Source organism: Tursiops truncatus, chromosome 8 (assembly GCF_011762595.2).
Source record: "Tursiops truncatus isolate mTurTru1 chromosome 8, mTurTru1.mat.Y, whole genome shotgun sequence".
NCBI classification, from domain to species: domain Eukaryota; kingdom Metazoa; phylum Chordata; class Mammalia; order Artiodactyla; family Delphinidae; genus Tursiops; species Tursiops truncatus.
This window is the reverse complement of record NC_047041.1, coordinates 7,544,619-7,562,487: the sequence shown is the minus strand read 5'-3', so window position 1 is coordinate 7,562,487 and position 17,869 is coordinate 7,544,619. Positions and strand designations below refer to the sequence as shown.

Sequence of the window (17,869 nt, the reverse complement as noted above, 5' to 3'; positions counted from 1 at the left end):
TAAGGATTAGGGAACAGGGGTGCAGGAGGAGAGGATGGGTGCCCCTGCCATCCCAAAGAACTTCCGAGCTGCTCAAGATGCCTGGGTTCTCATCCTCCAGGGCTCTGTCTCCCTCACAGGCTGAAAGGCAAGGACGTTGGCATGCAGAGTCTGGCCTAGGAGGATGGTGCCCCCAGGGGCTGTGCTGCAGCCTGAGCCTGTGTGGACCAGTGGCCATGGAGCAGGCCTTCTCCTTCCTCGGCCCCTCCCGCCCCTCCCGCCCCTCCCGCAGTGGCCCACCCCCAGTCAACGAAGCTGCCTTTGCTAATCACTTGCACTTGTTTCTTTCTGGGAAGATGAAAGTGACAGTGCTGGGAGGCATATCTGCTTTCCCTTCACTGAGCCGGGAGAAGCAGCCGGTCCCTGTGACTCTGAAGGTCTGGGGACTCTGCTGCCCACCAGATGCGCAGCCGGAGGAGAGAGGACGAGAGCCTCATGGGCAGGCCCACCTTGGCCTTGAAGGGACACCCGGGCAGGGAGGCCAGGGCTTCACGGCTTCCCCTCTCCTCCTTTAAGCATCCTCTTCCTTACTTCCCCTTCATTTCCCCCTTCAAGAGTCCTAGGGCCCAGTAGCCTTTTCTGGTTGCATAGAAAGAAAGGGTCTTCCCTGGCCTGTGTCTCCCTCCCCACGTCTTTCCTGATTTTCTCCCACATCAGCTGGGGAGTTTCCTGTCTTCTGCCCCCGTTTTCTCCTGCCCCTTCCACTTTCTCTGTATTTTCAAGTCAAAGCCTTAGGGGCTTTCCCTCCGATCATGGCCTCAGCCTCCTCTTTCCAAATTCAACGAGGGCTGGACTGGATGTCAGGAGAGCTGGGCTGTAGTCCTGGCTCTTCCAGCAACTTCCTACTGACCCTGGGCGAGTCCCTCCATGGTCCCAGATCTCCCTGAGGGGGTGGGCTGTGCTACAGTCGCTAGAGTTGCTCACGGTTCTAACAGAGAGGAGTACTGGGCTTTCTGAGAGGCAAGCAGAGCCCCTCATCTGACACTACGCGAGAGCTTCCTATTCTGCCCTTGGATAGGATCCGCCCTGGGTAAGCAACGTGCATTGAGCAGGTGAGTGGTTCTGGGCTCTTCAGGAGAAATGGGTAATCAGGTAATCGGGGGAGGATGGAAAGAGGAAAGGGAATGGGGTGTGTGTGTGTCATGTTAGGGCACTTCCCCTTGCATATCTGATGGGAAATACCTGCCTAGTGATGCCCCAGATGACAAGGTGGCCCAGCAGTAGGAGGGGTGAGGAAGGAGGGCAGGTGGGTACAGGACAGACAACCCCACTGGTGGCCTCACCTCCTAGCCCTCCGCTTGGCTGACCTGCCCGGGTCCCAGCCTCCCCGGAGGGACTGTAGCACTGGCCTCGGAGGAGAGGCTGAGAGGTAAGGCTTATGGAATTGCTGGGGATGTGGAGACTCGTGCTCTACGTCAGGATGCTCTGCCTCCTGAGCTCCTTCTCCAGACCCACCTTACCCTTGTGGGTGGCTTTGGGTATTCCTCCATTGCCACTCCTGGCACTCATTAATTACTTAAATTGAAATTGATTACTCCCTATGTGCGAGACACTGGGCTAAGGCCCAGGGACTGGCAAGGAAATGAGGGAGCAGGACCGTTGCCTTCCTGAAGCTAACTCTTAGGTGGGACAGTCTAATGGAGTAAGTGCCACAAAGTAAATAGGCTGGTTGTCACAATGGAGCACAATGGTGGGGGCAAGAGAGGTATCTGCTTTAGGTAAGGTGGTCTGGCAGGACCCCCTGTGGAGGTGACAGGAACACTGAGATGCGCCTGTGTGTTTCTATTGGGAGCGAGAGGGCAGGGGCTGTGTCTTATTTACTTTTAAAGCTCCAGTGCTTAGAACAGTGGCTGGCACTTACTATGAAAGATTGGTATTATTTTTATGGTGGGTATTCTTTGAAAGTTTGATGAATAAATAAATGATCTCCTTCCAGCTGTTCCTACTTAAAGCACCATGTACTTAATCACATGAAGATAATTATGTCAAACAAATTGAATAGTCCCATGCCTAGTCTGTCTTTATTTGCACCTTTCTTGACAGCCCTTCATTGATTTTTGTCCATATCTCCATTTGACGCCTCAGATGTGTTGAGTCCAAACAGGAAAGGACACACACACACATGTTTTACCAACCACCTCCATTCCTGCAAATGCTGCAGATTCTACCCGAGAAGCTATTACGTGCTCCTAAATAGAGCAAACCTCTCATTAGCTATCACATGCCTCCTTAAATGATTTTTTTTTTTTTTTTTTGCGGTACGCGGGCCTCTCACTGCTGTGGCCTCTCCCGTTGCGGAGCACAGGCTCCGGACGCGCAGGCTCAGCGGCCATGGCTCACGGGCCCAGCCGCTCCGCGGCATGTGGGATCTTCCCGGACCGGGGCACGAACCCGCGTCCCCTGCATCGGCAGGCGGACTCTCAACCACTGCGCCACCAGGGGAGTCCCTTAAATGATCTTTGAATAGTGTTTTCTTTGTATTGCTTTTTGTAGTTTAACGGCACCAGTTGCGTTTACTCTAGCTTATGAGAAACCCCAGATCTATAAAGTTCCTGTTCATTCATTATTTTTCTCTTGCTTCTTCTCAAGCTGTTATTTTTGGGGGGAGTGTAGTGAGGAGGAGAGAGTGGAAGGAAAAGAAAATAAAAAGATACCAAATTAAGGAAACAAATGAAATAGGGGACGACTTCTCCCCGGGTGACAGACACCCTGTTAGATACTGTTAAACAGAACAAACGTGCTTTAATACAGCACTAGTTGGTCTTTTATTTTTATTCTAAATTGCAAATATAATGCTCACCGCCTTATCTTTGATGGAAGAGGCAGCTAATTGTTCCAATGTCTCACTAATTCTAACACCCGGGAGAAAAAATTATCATTTTTAAAACTCTTCTACCAATTGTTCAGTTTACAGCAAGGAGTGTAGTGCAGCGGGGACAGAGATGTCTGTTTCTTGATCTATGTCACAGCTGCGATTCCAGTTCAATTATTAATATGTGGAAGTTATAATCATTTTGAGTATTGGAACAAGATAATTATAAACCATAAAACAGCTCCCCATGCTTGCCGATGCTTTTTTCTTATGTGCAAACATGTTGGAGTTTGAGAAAAGAGAAAAAAATGTATAATATGGCACTCGGGGCAGTAAGCCTGGCTGAAGTGGGAGCAGAGAAACATTCTTTTCCTTTCCAGGCCCCTCCCGCCTCCCCTCCTCAAGCCTCCCACCCCTCCAGAGCCAAAGCTTACCCCCCCCACCCCCGGCATCCCTCCTTCTGCCCCAGTGACTCACCCGCCTCCTATCCTGTCTCCTCTGTTAGCGGAGATTTGTAACTCCTCACACATGGTGGTTTCACTTGCTTACCACCCCCTTGTCTCCTCGTTTACCCAGAAGCAGCAGCAGCTACTGTATGTGCTGTTGTGTGTGAGCCTGAATGTGTGCGGGGCGGGGGGGGCATTTGGGAGGGGTGAGAATCACAGGCACAGAGGAAGGCGGGGCTGGGGCTTAGCCGTTCTGTTACTTCCTGGCTATTGCCGTTGTCTCTGTTGCCTTTTCCTTGATTCTCAGTTTGTCTTCACTGGCGGAGGGTATAGATTGGGGTAGAGCATTCCTAACCAGGTCGACCACAGTCAGTTGAAAGGAATAACCCGTTTATATGGATTGTGTGTGTTTGAAGAGGGCACTTAGAGAGAAGAGGCATTGTTCTGGCATCTTCCCTTTTTAACAAGAAAAAAACAGTTTAAAATGCCGCCTCAGCTTAGTTGTTGCACAAAGTAAGGCTAACTGTCCTCAGAAGTCATCTGGTGCTGGTCGTGTTTCCAAGTCCTCCTCTAGTCCTCCCTGACTTTCTTCCTTCCTTCTTTACTTGACCAAAGTCTAAGGAGATATTAAGGCTGCATTTATTTTTCTTACCATTTTCCTAACCTCTGGTTCAGAGTATTACCATCGTACATTTCTGCTATGGCAAAGAAATGGATTGAATTGTGTTCCCCTGCTGCACCCCCACCCCCACTGCTCCTATGTTGAAACCCTAACCCCTAATTGTGACTGTATTTGGAGATACGGCCTTTACAAAAGTGTTAAGGTTAAATAAGGTCATAAGGGTAGGGCCCTGATCTGATAGGATTAGCGTCTTTGTAAGAAGAGACACCAGAGCGCTTTCTCTCTCTCTCTCTCTCCCTGACCATGCTGGCACCCTGATCTTGGACTTCTAGTCTCCAGAACTGTGAGAAAATAAATTTCTGAGTTTAAGCCAGTCTATGGTATTTTGTTATGGCAGCCCAAGTCACTTGTGAAAATTTGGAGGGAGTCAAATCGTGTTCATCAGCCTTGTGATATGATTTTTTTTAGGCCCCAAGATCTTGAGTCAGTATCCTTCTACTGAGGTCAGGCACTCAGAGCTTGAGCTTTCAAATCCAGTCCAAGTCCTGACTTTTTGGCACCCCTGTTCCCTGTGACCCTCATTTCAGCTTCTCTAATGAGCATTGCCAGCAAGAGAATGTGTCTATTCAGCACCATGGACAGAGGCATGCTGTCAGTTTCTACAAATTAGATGTTACTGCCTCGGCTCTCAAGAACGTGGTGTTGGGAAGGGAGGGGTACGCTGCGAAAGAGAAAAGTCAGGAAGGGATACTGACTGGTTGGATGCAGAAAATGCAGCCCTCAACCCTGGCTGTGCTCAGCCACGGAGCTCCGACAAAGAGGAAGTAGCTTCTTGAGGCTGTTGCCTTCTTACACAGACAGGCATTGAAACGGGGGAGGTGATAGTCTTTATGTTTAATTGTGCTGGCTTAACGGCTGTCAAACTGTCAGTATGATGTGTGCTGGCAACAAACCTACAGCGGGTGAGGCATTAGGTCTGGGGAGCACATGGGGTTGTGGGTGTCATGGTCTGTGGGCTGGGAGGAGAGCCAGCTAAGGAGCATAGGAAGATGCGAAGGAAGAGCATAGGAAGAGCTAAGGAAGAGCATAGGAAGCTAAGGAGCATAAGGAAGATGTTAAGGAAGAGCATAGGAAGATGGCTAAGATGGTACAGGTGAGCTGCCTTTTTCATGCCTGGAATGGGAATGAGGCTACAGGGACCCTGGTCCTTGAGTGGAGAGGGGCCCAGCTCATGGCAAGCTGGGCTGGTGAGAAGCCAGGGTTTCATTTGTCTGACTTTATTGAATAAATGGCCTCCCCAGCCATTGCTTACCTACTTTTGAAGCCTGACAGTCTGTGGCATCTGATGGAAAGGCTTATGAACTGCATGGAGACAGATGGCTGGGGATGAGGAGATTGGCTCTTTATTACAGCAGGCCCGTCAGTGACAGCACTCCTCTCACATCCTAGCCTCCACATCAATGTCAATACCTTCCTCCAGCCTTCTGTGGCCCAGTCAAACCTCAGAGGAAAGACCCAGTGCTAGAGGAAGGCAGAATGGCCTATGAGTAAGTGGGAGAGGTAGGGCCGATGGAGTTGGAAAAGAGGGCAGTTTTTCGAGGGGAAGTTCTTTGAGAATCAAAGCTCTGCCTTATTCTTGTATAGTATCCTCCCAAATGCCCCGTGAGGTGCCGTTAATTCAATAAGCGTCCAAGACATGTAAATGATTAAGGAAAAGGGCAGAGAGGTCTGGATTAGAAAAGATAATAGAAGCAGATTTAATTGCACTGGGTGGGTAGCTGAGGACCAAAAGGAAACAAAGAGAGAGGAAGAGAAGGAGGGGGCACAAGGGAGGAGGGAAGATAGCACATGAAGCATGCTCGCGAATCAGCATACAGTGCTTCAGGCATTAGGTCCTCTTCCCCATGTTACTAGCTGAACAGCTTCATGGAAACCAAACGGATGTGTCCACTGTCCTTTCTGAAATGGCCCAGGCTCTTTTTCCTGGTACCGTAGTTGTAGGGCATAACTTCTTCCCTCCCCATTTCCCCTGAGAGGACGGGTTCTCACTGACCTTCATTCATTCTCCGAAACTTGTCCTTGGCCATGTAGCCCAGCACCAGACAGCATCCTCTCTTCTGGAGCCCCAGCTCTGGAAGAAAAGCAGAGGTCGGTGAGGTAGGAATGGGCCAGGGGTCAGTGCAAGGGATGTAAAACTTGTTGCTCTTATAAACAGGGCTACTTAATTACTTAACAAACATTTAGAAAGCACTTACTATGGTCCAGACATAATATAAGACCAATAATTTCATCATTTGATCCTCACAACAGCCCTATGAGGTATACGCCATTGTTATCCCCATTTACAGGCATATTAAGCAGGCAGCCTTAGGTGAAAGAGCTGGTAGGTGGCACAGCCGGGATTTTGAACACAGGCAGCCTGACTCCAGCGTCCATGTTCATAACCGTTACTCTATAGGTTCACGAGGCCCTATATATCCCAGGCATAGGGACTATGCTCTGATCACACCGAGATTGTTGTCAAGCCAGAGAAGAGGCAGAGTCCAGCCAGCGGTGTCCAGGATGGAACAGTACAACTAGACACAGTGGCCAAAGGAGTGATGGGTAAATTTGGAAGAAGACACAGGGGTCAAGGTGTAGGTAGAAGGAGTCTATCTTTTGGGAGAGAGTGAATTTCTGGGGCTGGGGATCCCTGTTCATCCTTATATTCAGGCGCAATTCAGCATTGTCATCCGGCACTTATGAGGTGTAAACACAGTGTAGAGTGCAGGGGTGGGGATGGCTGAGAGACGTAAGACATAGACTCTGGTCCCACAAGACTTTGACCCAATGGAACAAGAGGTTAGAACAACAATTCCAGGTAGCGAAAGCAAGAGACCGTTTTCTCCCCTACGATATTTTGTAAATCAGTGCTCGTTGTGTGTGAGCGTTGGACTGGAGTACCTCAGCCAACCGGGCAAGATTTCCTCTCTGGTATTTATCCTTTCTTCCTCACCTGTCTTCAGCACTTGTGGGCTTTGAAGCAATTCCACACCAAGTTTCTCTTTTGACCCTCACAACAACTGCATGAGGTAGGCAGATCGGTTATTACTATTCACATTACGCAGATGAGAAAATTGAAGTTCAAAGATGTTAAGTGACTACCCATGATTATTGTAGACTCCCTGCCCCTCCCTCTTTGCTTTGGAGTCGTACAAATGTGGCAGCTGCCATAAACTGGGTAAATGGATAAGGGGTATGATTTCTGGAGGTGGGGACGTGCCTGCAGCTCCTTCCAGGCTTTGCTAGCTTTCTGGACGCCCAGATACTCTCTCCATCGGTTTCTTAGAGAAGGAGGTTCCCCCTGAGGGGTGTGTCACAGCAGCTTCTCCCACGACACTGGGTGTTCCTCTGAGCCCTAGACAGTCTGCATCTAGGCTGTCAGAGCATAGAGAGGCTGGGCTCTTTCTGCCCACTACCCCTCCACCCACCTCTTGTGGCCCAGGCCCAGCCTCTCTGGGCAGCAGGATGAAAGGGCCCAAGAGACACGGCTAAGTCGAGCTCAGGGGCTCCAGCCCCAGAGGAAAACAAAGTGTGGTGGGCGGTGGCAGAAGCCATGGCCCAAGGAGGTCGCAGGCTTTGATCTCCTGATTCTTTAAAGGGGTTTATTGACTATCAGTAAAGAGCAGAGAAGCAGATCTGAGCGTGCCTTTTCCAAAGGCACTCACTTCTCTTCCTTTCCCTCCACGCTTGTCTGAAGGCACGGCCAAAACGCCCTCACTTCAAACAGCCTTACATCTCGGGCGCTCAAATTGACGATGTTAAGTTCCCTCATCCAAGGCCTTGGCCCTTTCTTCAGGGGCTCCTTCTCTGTTGAAAGCCGTGCGGATCAAAGGCCCTTTGATGTTTACTTACTATATTTGTGGATCCTTTCTAACAACCACCTTCAAGAGGCAGGAATTCGGCATGCCAGGAGGGGGCCAGCGGAAGCCCAAGCTGTGAGGAGGCTCTGAGCTCCAGCAGACAATAGCCTCTTGCCTGGCGCTGTATTGAAACCTCAACATGCTGACGACAGGCAGAGTTAACCAGCCCATTATAATTGCATGCATATTGTTCATCATCACAATGATACAATTGCTGATGATTCCTATTCTATTTTCCACTGACTTCTTATGCTCATCTGAAGCACATCTGTAGCAGCTCCTAATGAGAAACGGAGCCTGGGTTCTTGCATTGAGTCCAGGAACGAGCCCAGGTGAGCACTGAGGGGTGGAGGGCGGCAGATGCTGGATGGATTTTGACCCGTGTTCGTGCTGGGCTTCCTGGACAGTCCCCTCGACTCTCAAGGAAATGGAAGAAGCACGATTCTCCTAAAGATTTCGAGACCGGGGACAACCTGTTGACTCTGTGTTATCTGGGCTGGCTGTCTCTGCCACTGCAACCGACCCTGTCCTATGTCATATATAATATGCCCCCGGGGGAATCGCCCAGGGAAAGAGGCTGCACATACGCACGGTTATTATAAGTAAGAGTCTCACTGACCATGTCTGACTTTTGCAAATGAGCAGGAAAAGAAGTTTTTTAAAAAAACCTGATTAATAAAAGAAATGGAGGACCAGGCAATTTCTCAATGTATTTGGCTCATTTAATTTGACACTTGTGGGTTAGTCTTAATTATTTAGGCGTCTACATTACAAGGCCCTAATAAGCACACTGCAGAAATGTATTAAGTGAGAGGGCTCTCTGACTGAGTCTTTACTGAGAAGTGGGGAGAAGCCACTGGGATCTTTGCAAGAAAGAGCAGGTTGGGGGATCAGCGAAGTGGGAATTATCTAGCTATCCATATATGAAAATTTGGGGTGTTCTTGGGAGAGATATTGCAGAGCTAAATTAGAGGTCATTGTTTCCACATGAGGAAGCAGGCCAGGGGCCAAAGTGAGCGAGGGGAGGAGAATCTAGAAACACAGGTGTGGAGGATGGGTGTGGTCAAAGATACTGACCAGAGAGAGAGCTGGGGGGAAGCAGGAACCTATGGCATCCTCTTGGGAAAACGTCACCAAGCCAGATCAACCAGGCTATTACGGGAGAGATGAAAGAATGTGATAGAAAGAACAATCATTGTTGAACAATCATGGTGAATCAATGATTGTCAATCAATCAAAAGTGAATCCATCATTCGCTTTGTGATCTAGACCAGCCACCAGACTGCGACCTTCCTTGTCACATGGCATGGGACCGATGGTGGAGTCAGGGTCCTAGATGCGTATTTTAGAACAGCAAGATGATGGGGTCTTCTCCACGTAGACTTTGGGGCTGCAGCCTTTGCCTGAGGACTAATCAGTAGCAGAACCACCAGATGCACCGAAGGTACCCATGGGAAATGATGGACGCGAATGGAGTCATCCCGGCTTAAAGGACAGTTCAGAGCAAAGAAGGCCAGTGTCACCTGCAGATGGGGATGTGGAGGCCGCTGTCTCAGGAGGACAAAGAATTAGGGAATGCTGCTACACAATGAAACATTCCCTGGGAAGCGGTGTGTTTCTTAGGGAGAAGTCCAGATTGCACCCCAGGAACTCCCGGCCTCTAGACTGAGCAACAGAAGGGTGAGGATAGTGCCTTTTTAGGCTCAGAGTCCTTAGCCCTAAGCACAGTGCCTGGCACGTGGCAACGGATCAGGAAAAGTCTGACTTAATGGGTAGTAATCAGTTCTCCCCGACCCGGGCCAGAATGGAATCAGGAGGGCTTAACCCTGGCACAGTGGATTAGGTAGATGCAGATGGTCTGAAGTGAATGAACATTGTAATTCATCAGAACAGGAGTCTGGGAAGCGTGAGGTTTCCTCTCAGGAGGAATAAAGAGGGATGGCTTCCTAAATGGAATGGTTTTCCTTCAGTTTCAGAGGGTGAGGATGGGACTTTTTCTAGCCCAAGGATTCCTTTATTCTTACGAGTAATCATAATGATAGTGCAGTGATATTACCTCACATTTGTGGGATACTTATTTTTTCACGATGCTGTCATATTCACTATCTTATTGGGTGTTCACAGTAGCTCTGTGAAGCACGCAAGGAGGAAATGATTTCCTCCGTTTTGGTTTCAGAAACAGGCTCAGAGAAGTAAAATGACAACTCAAGGCCAAAGCACAGTTGGTGACAGTGCTCAGGCTAGAATCCAGGTCTGATTTCTGGCTAATTCTTAGGGTAGGTTCCGGGATCCCAGGGCTGCTGATGCCATGATTCAAGACAGAGAAGAGACAGCAGAGATCAGTGGTCCTGGCTGGGACTGTGGGGTGAACTGTGTCCCCCCAAATCCAATGTTGAAGTCGTAACCTCAATACCTCAGAATGTGCCTTTATCTGGACAAAGAGACTCTACCAAGGTAGTCAAGTTACAATGGTCAATGGGGAGCCCTAATCCAATATGACAGATGTCTTCATAAACAGGGGAAATTTGGGACAGACACACATATAAACATGGAGACGGCCATCAATGAGCCAAGAAGGGAGGCCTAGAACAGAGCCTTTCCTCACAGCCTTCAGAAGGACCCAACTCTGCCAACATCTTCTGTGGACTTCTAGCCTCCAGAACTGTTAGGCAATACATTTTTGATGTTTAAGCCACCCAGTCTGTGGCTCTTTGTCACGTCAGCCCTAGCAAGCTAACATAGACAGGAAGAGGGGAGAAGCTGGTCTTTTATAGAACCTGGCTATTTCCATTGGCCAAGACTCTGACTCCCATCCCTTGGTCACAGGGGATGCAGGGAGCAGCATTGCACGACCACTCAGAAGCCTTGTGAGAGGCACCAACTGATTGGAGAGCGGCCAGAGGGGCTGCTAAGGTGGGACAATGGGGGTGGTGGCACAAGAGATGATGGGAAACAGGGCAGGTGGGGAGGGAGGGCAGCTGTGGGTCTTGGTGGCAACCCAGGATGCTGTGAGCATCCCTGCTGCCAGCGTGAGGATGACATTGGCTAGAAGAGTGTTTGCTTATTGCCCCAGCCAGAAACAAATGAGCTGTGAAGTGACCACGGATCGAGCTGGTGACAATGGACAGGTACCACGTCCTTCTCCCTCACCATTTCTTTCTTTCTGTTTTTAAATTTTTATCGGAGTAGAGTTGATTTCCAATGTTGTGTTAGTTTCAGGTGTACAGCAAAGTGAATCAGTTATACATATACCCACTCTTTTTTAGATTCTTTTCCATATAGGCCATTACAGAGGATTGAGTAGAGTTCCCTGTGCTATACAGTAGGTCCTTATTAGTTATCCATTTTATATATAGCAGTGTGTGTGTGTGTGTGTCCATCCCAATCTCCCAATTTATCCCTCCCTCCCTTTACCTCCTCGTAACCATAAGTTTGTTTTCTACATCTGTAACTCTATTTCTGTTTTGTAGATAAGTTCATTTGTACCCTTTTTTTTAGATTCCACATATAAGCGATAACACTCAGTATGACAATCTCTAGGTCCGTCCATGTTGCTGCAAATGGCATTATTTTGTCCTCTTTTATGGCTATCCCTCATCATTTCTGAGGCTATTCGGTGCATCTGGGGGCCCTTCTGTCCCCAACGTGCCCAGTCACAGTGGTTCAGGGGTGCCTGCTGAGGACTAACCCTTTACCACCTGAAGCTGTTAGATGGAGCAGGTCCCCAGAAGCCGACCTAACAAGAATAGAGCATGATGGGCAGGCAGTTTGGTGTGGATACAGCAAAGATTTCGGGAGACGAGAAAGTGAGACGAGGCAGGAGACAGAGTCAGGGACCGGACCTGGAGGACCTGGTGAGCCTTGCCTAGGAGTCTGGACTTTTCCTACAGAATGCTTAGCAGAAGAAAGGCCAGACTTGCGTCTTATAAAGACCATATTAGCACTGGGGCAGATGTGGCTGGGAGAAGGTAAGACCAGACAAGGGAGCGCAGCTGGGAAACTGTGGAACACTCCTGGCAGGAGGCGATGGGATGACATGTGCCCCCTCTTCCTGCTCTCCCAAGACAGCCTGAGAGGAGAAAGCAGGTGAAAGGACCCTGGGCTTCTCAGAGGGACATTCAGAGCTTCCACATCCCCGCCACCTTGACACAGGAGAGCAGTGCAGGGGCTGAAAATAGCTCCCCAGATAGTTCCAGAGAGCAGGTGGAGAAGACGTCAGCTGGACCTGGCTGGAGTCACAGGGGAGCCCTGGGGGGTAGGGGAGGCCACGTGTGCTGTAAAACCACCACTGCTGGCTGGAGCCTCGCTTCAGCCCTTAACAGTCCTCAGGCTTCTCCGGGCTTCAGTTTTCTCATCTACGAAATATGGATACTGGTAGTAAAACCCTTCTCACATGGTTGCCATGCAAATCCAAGGAGACAGCATTTGATGAAAAGGGCCTCCTCGAATGAAGTACTGATGAGCGAGAGTTCAGGAAACAGAAACAGAATATCAGACTGGGGTTTAGAGATCATCAAATCCCCTTCCTTACCCTCTTTTTTTTCTTTTTTTTTAAACAGCTATGAAAGGGGAGACTCAGGGAGGTGAAATACCCTGTCCAAGGTGATATAATGAGCTGTTAGGTGGCATCTTTGAAGGTCAGTGTGGCAGAGGTAAGTCAGCTGGGCTGGAGGAGTGAAGTGAGTCAGGAGGACCAGCCAGGGGGTGTCACAGGCGAGGCCACAGGACCAGAGGTGCTGGCGACTGAGAGGAAATGGCGACTCGGAGAGATGTTCTTGACCGAGACAATGGGGCTAAGCATCAGAGTGGCTTAGGCAGAGGAAGGGGACAATGGCAACCACAAGGTCTTTAGTGGGGAAGACTGCAGGAAGTGAGGGGGCTGGGTCAGAAGTGATTGACAGGGCTTCCTTGGTGGCTCAGCGGTTAAGAACCCGCCTGCCAACGCAGGGGACACCGGTTCGATCCCTGGTCCGGGAAGATTCCCACATGCTGCGGAGCAACTAAACCCGCGTGCCACAACTACTGAGCCTGCACTCTAGAGCCTGTGAGCCACAACTACTGAGCCTGCACACTAGAGCCTGCATGCTGCAACTACTGAGCCCACGTGCCTAGAGCCCGTGCACTGCAACGAAGGGTAGTCCTGCTCACTGCAACTAGAGAAAACCCACACGCCACAACGATGACCCAAAGTAGCCAAAAAAAAAAAAAAAAGGAAGTGATTGACAAAGGAAGCCTATGAGGTTACATGTGACGACGGTGCATTTTGGACTTCTGTATTTGAAGGATCCCCAAGTGAACAGGTCCTGGTTGATTACATGAGCACAAGTTCAGATCTGAAGAAATACATTTTTAACCAGCTTCACTGACCTCGGAGAGCAAATATCTTGGTCTGTAGACCAATTCGTAATGTGATGAATTATGTAAAAAGCAGTGGGATGATACAGGTAACCTCTGCTATAGTACGGCTACCACCCCTCCATAACCAGCAAGTATTTACAATATGCAGCAGCTATAAAACCCAACCCACGAACACTCGAGAGGCACGATGCTCAAGACGAAAATATGTAACACAAGCTTCCTCTCCCAATGAGATTATGATCCAGTTGGTTATGTAAGGCACACACCTGTGAAAAGGTAGCGTCAAAGACAAGCAATGGTTCAGTTAGAGAAGCGTCATGAGGCAGGGCTGGAGTCATTTCTACATGAACGGCAATAATGGCTGTAGGGGTCCCGACGAGGAAAAAGGAGCTCAGGTGGTGGGGTGGGCCTCCTACAGGACCTGGGGGGCTGCAGATTTGTCTGGGGTTTGCCTTGGTTGGGTGTCTGTACCCATGGCCTCTCTCATATGTGTTCTGCCCGGTGGTAGCCCCCTGGTGGCAGGATGCTGGAGTCTCACGTTTGGCGAGTTCTCACTATGATTCTGCTAAACTGCTTTCTGCATTGGGTCTGCCTAGTCCTGTTTTCAGCATAATTACTCACATCCCAGGCAATAAGGGTGCCCATAAATCATGCAAAGATCACAGTTTTCTGATCAACCTCTCTAGGAAAGAGTCCTGAAGAGTGGGATAGTAAAGGTTTATTAATCCTGTCTAGTGCGTGGCTCGGGGCCTCTAGGACAAGTAATAAATGTTTAATAGACCAATAATACCTGTTTCATAATTTTTGAATTGCATTGCTTGCTAATGCTAAGTTTATTAAAGCACTATAAACTTTACATTGTTGTAAAGACATAATTGCTCTTTCATTGCTTGTTTAATGAGTTAATTATATTAGAACTAAGTTTTTCACTGTCCATGTTAAGTATCAATTAGTTCTCTTAAACAATTGATTTGTATTTAATTAACTATGCTATTACATACCAATTAAATTCTTCTAAGAGAAATCTGAAACACACGTGGTCTTAAATTAAATTTTTTAAAACAACGAATTACAGAAAAAGCTCACATCTAAGGCTTCCCTGGTGGCGCAGTGGTTGAGAGTCCGCCTGCCGATGCAGGGGACACGGGTTCGTGCCCCGGTCCGGGAAGATCCCACATGCCGCGGAGCAGTTAGGCCCATGAGCCATGGCCGCTGAGCCTGCGCGTCTGGAGCCTGTGCTCCGCATCAGGAGAGGCCACAACAGTGAGAGGCCCGCGTACCGCAAAAAAAAGCTCACATCTAGTGATCCTCTTTTAGGAAGAGTTGGCAATCGTTGTGATAATTCCAAAAAATTTTTGTGGCCACCAGCCCATCCTCACTACCTCCTGCAGGGAGCAAGGCTCCTTCAGGTCCCAGATGGTAAGCGCCTTGCGGCTCCCTACAATAGCAAGGACCAGCATCGCGGCAGCCCTTTGCCAGCCCCCGCCTTCTCAGCTGCCACAGCCGTGCCATTTACTGCCTGGCATGGCCCTACCCCAGTGTGGCCAAGGCAGGCAGCATATCCGCAAATTCCTCACCACCAGCTGTGGGGCCCATGACTGTCTGTGTTGTTCCTGGCCCCAGATCCCATGTGTCCGCAGGGTCCCATGTGGTCCCCAATCCTCCGGCTTCTCCAAATCTCTGCTCACTGCCCCGAGTCTGTACCTCGTGGGCAGGAAAAAGACAGCCCTGGGCATTTACTTTCCTCTTCTTGTTTCACCCTCACACAGACGTTATGAAGCTAGGTATTATTATTCCTGTCTTTGTTTATAAAGAACTGGACATTTTAGATGGGTAAGGAGTTTGCCAGGGTCCCTCAGCTGTGAGTGGTGAAGCTTGGGCACACCTGTGTGCCTGACTCCGTGCCTGGTGGCTTCCATGCTGGTCTCCCTTCTCTGTGAGATACGACTTCTCACCTACCCTCAGATGCTGCCTGGGGGTCTTTCCCAGCTGATTAATTGCTTAGAGTTCCAACGCGGCCACCAGCTGACTCCGGACGTGGCCTTCCTCTGGGCCACTTGGGCATCAGTGCAGCCCCCAGGGTCAGCAGAGTCCACCACACCCCTCTGCACCCTGGAATTGGGACACTGGCTGCCCACCCCTCCCCTGGGGGCTGGACGTGGCCTCGCCTTGCCCCTCTCCACTGGCTGGTATCACCCACCGTGGGGCCAAGCTCACTTCATTCACCAGTGCAATTAAAGTTGCCATTTACTGATTACTTACGATTGCTTAGTCTCTGGGCTGAGTACTTTGCATGCATTATTTTCTATCGTAAAAATTCTGTAAGGTAAGTACTATTATTGTTCCTAATAATAGGAAACTGGTAATCCAAAAGATTAAATATTCACTCAGGGTCAAACAGCTAGTAAATGTGGAGGCCAAGAAAACTGACGATAAACGAGGTTCTTCGCGCTACTAGTCTAATCTTTTTGTGAGAGGTGCAGGGAATTGGGGGAAGTTTAATAATGTTGGTGGAGAAGTTTTATGGGAAGCAGTTTTATCACATGTACAAGAAAACCTCAGCCATCTCTGATTTAGGATATCTAATCCCAGTGCTTAATTGCTCCGTGGAGGAGCGTGACAGAGAAACGAGATGATGAAGGCCACCCCTCCACGCCCTGGCCTGCCATCAGTCTACTTATCCTGTGAGGAACGGGGACTGCTGAAGGCCATAGGCCTGGAAGGCTTTTAGACTTTTCCTAAGAGCAAGTTGGGGGTTGGTGACTAATGATTGAACGGGGCAGATGCTCGAGAGCTGTGGCCCTGCCCCTGGGTATGCTCAGCCTGGTACATGCAGTTAATTACGCTGGGAGGCCAGGCAGAAAGAGGGCATCTCTCCTCTCCTTTTTCTAGTAGGACCAAAAAAGTCCCCAGTGACTAAGACTGAGGGCAGTGGGAGGCCTGCAAGGTCTCCCCACGTCCACGTGCTCCCACCCCGTCCCCTGCCCTTCTCTTCAATACCAGATCTAAAGCCAGAAGGCAGAGCCCCCATAAGAGGCTGTGAATGTAAGACTGATTTGTGGTTTGCTATTCACACAGGTTCGTAGCCCCATTGATCAGGTGGGGCTCAGGAAAGTTAGTAATTTTTCCGAAGTCACACACCTGGGAAGGGGAGGAGTCAGGATTAAAATCCAGGTGCATTTGATCCCAGAGCCCAGGCTGTGCCCTTCTGCCAGGATGTAGCCTAGATGCTGCACACACAGCTCAGGTGACCCGCACAGACCCCAGTGGGAGGAAGGCGACCACGTGTGTCCAGAGGGTGCTGGCCAATTAGGTCAGAACTGCCAGGTGGTCGGGGGGCTCTGAGAAGCCCCCGTGGGAGCCGGGTCCCTGGGGAGTCCGTGCCTGGAGAAGGAAGGGTGGCCTCCAGAGAGGCAGGGGGCGAGGGTAGGGCAGGGAAGCATGGAGGGGTGGGAGTGGGGGTGGGGGACGGCAGGAGCAGTGCTGCTGTTTAGTTTTGTGCTTACAACCCCCCCCTTGTCACCCATTTATAGCCCAAATAAAATCATAAAGGCTGAGGAAGAACCAGGAGGGTCCCATAAAGGCCATGAGCTGGATTTAAAGCATTTCTCACTGGAGTCAGGTGGGGATGGCCAGGCTTTGTCCTCAAGCCCACAACCCACTGGACAGGGCTGGGGTGGAGGGAGACGTCAGTTCTTACCTGGCCCAAGGGAAGAGGGCAGAGAGAAGGGAAATGTGTCCGAGGAGTGCGGGGAGGGGAGGGTCTTTTAGGGTCTTTGGGATGGAAGGGGGTAGACTAAGCCTCGGTGAGCTAGAGGGCGCTTCCTCCACTTTCTGGGTAGAAAAGCAGGACAGGAGGGAGGCCAGGTGGTGGCACGTTATTGTCCCCAGGCCAGGCCAGTCACAGCTGCCTTGTTCACAGTCCGGTCACCATGCCGTGCCTGGCTGCGTGGGCTGTGTCCATTCAGAAGCTGCACACCTTCCCCTGGGGCAGAGGAGGAGAGTGTGGGTGAGTGTGTAGCCCTCCTGACTCTGCCCCTCCGTCCACACTTCCGACCTAGGGCTGTCCACTAGCGCATCGTGACTTGGGCCGTTTTGCGGATGAGGCTGGCGAGGAGGGGAGGGCCAGCCTTGGCCAGACCTCGTCCCCCAGGGCAGTGTCCAGTTTCCCGCCCACCCGGCGAGGCAGGAAAGTGGATGGTGGGGTCTGTAGAGGAGCCGGCGGGGACGGCAGGGAACGCTGCTGTCCTCCCTTTACTGCAATCCTCCTTGAGCTCCACACACCCCATTACAGCTCTGTATCTTATAATGAAATCGAATCTGCCAGTTACCTGTCAGCATGGCAGCAATTCTAGCTCCCTGGAGGCTTTCTTTGTTTATTTTTATTCATTTATTTCTTTAGTAATTATTTATCTAGCTACATGGGGGCCCTAGCCCCGTGTTTCTCTTGCCGTCAAAAAGCACAGATGTGGACAGGAGAGGGGCAGGCGAGGAAGACAGAGTGAGGCAGGTCCACCGGCTGAGCTCTTTCTGGGGGATACCTCTGGGAGTGGGTTAGGGTGAATGCCATGGGCTGGTTCTAATCCCATGTTCTTGTCCAAGGTGCCTTATGGAAGGTCCACTATTTCCAGAAAGCTCCATGGAAGCCCCTTGCCCCTAAGGGACTTGAACATGGGTCTGAGAATATGGC

At 50.2% G+C, this 17,869-nt stretch overlaps 1 protein-coding gene across 1 annotated transcript in view; it reads right to left on the bottom strand.

Annotated features, from left to right (window-relative positions):
* Nucleotides 1–17,869, bottom strand: part of KIRREL3 (kirre like nephrin family adhesion molecule 3) — a 146,666-nt gene that overhangs the window by 115,715 nt on the left and 13,082 nt on the right. The window contains exon 2 of the mRNA XM_073807948.1: nucleotides 5,973–6,050. Within this exon, the coding sequence (XP_073664049.1) occupies nucleotides 5,973–6,050 (78 nt within the window). The remainder of the gene's footprint in view (nucleotides 1–5,972; nucleotides 6,051–17,869) is intronic.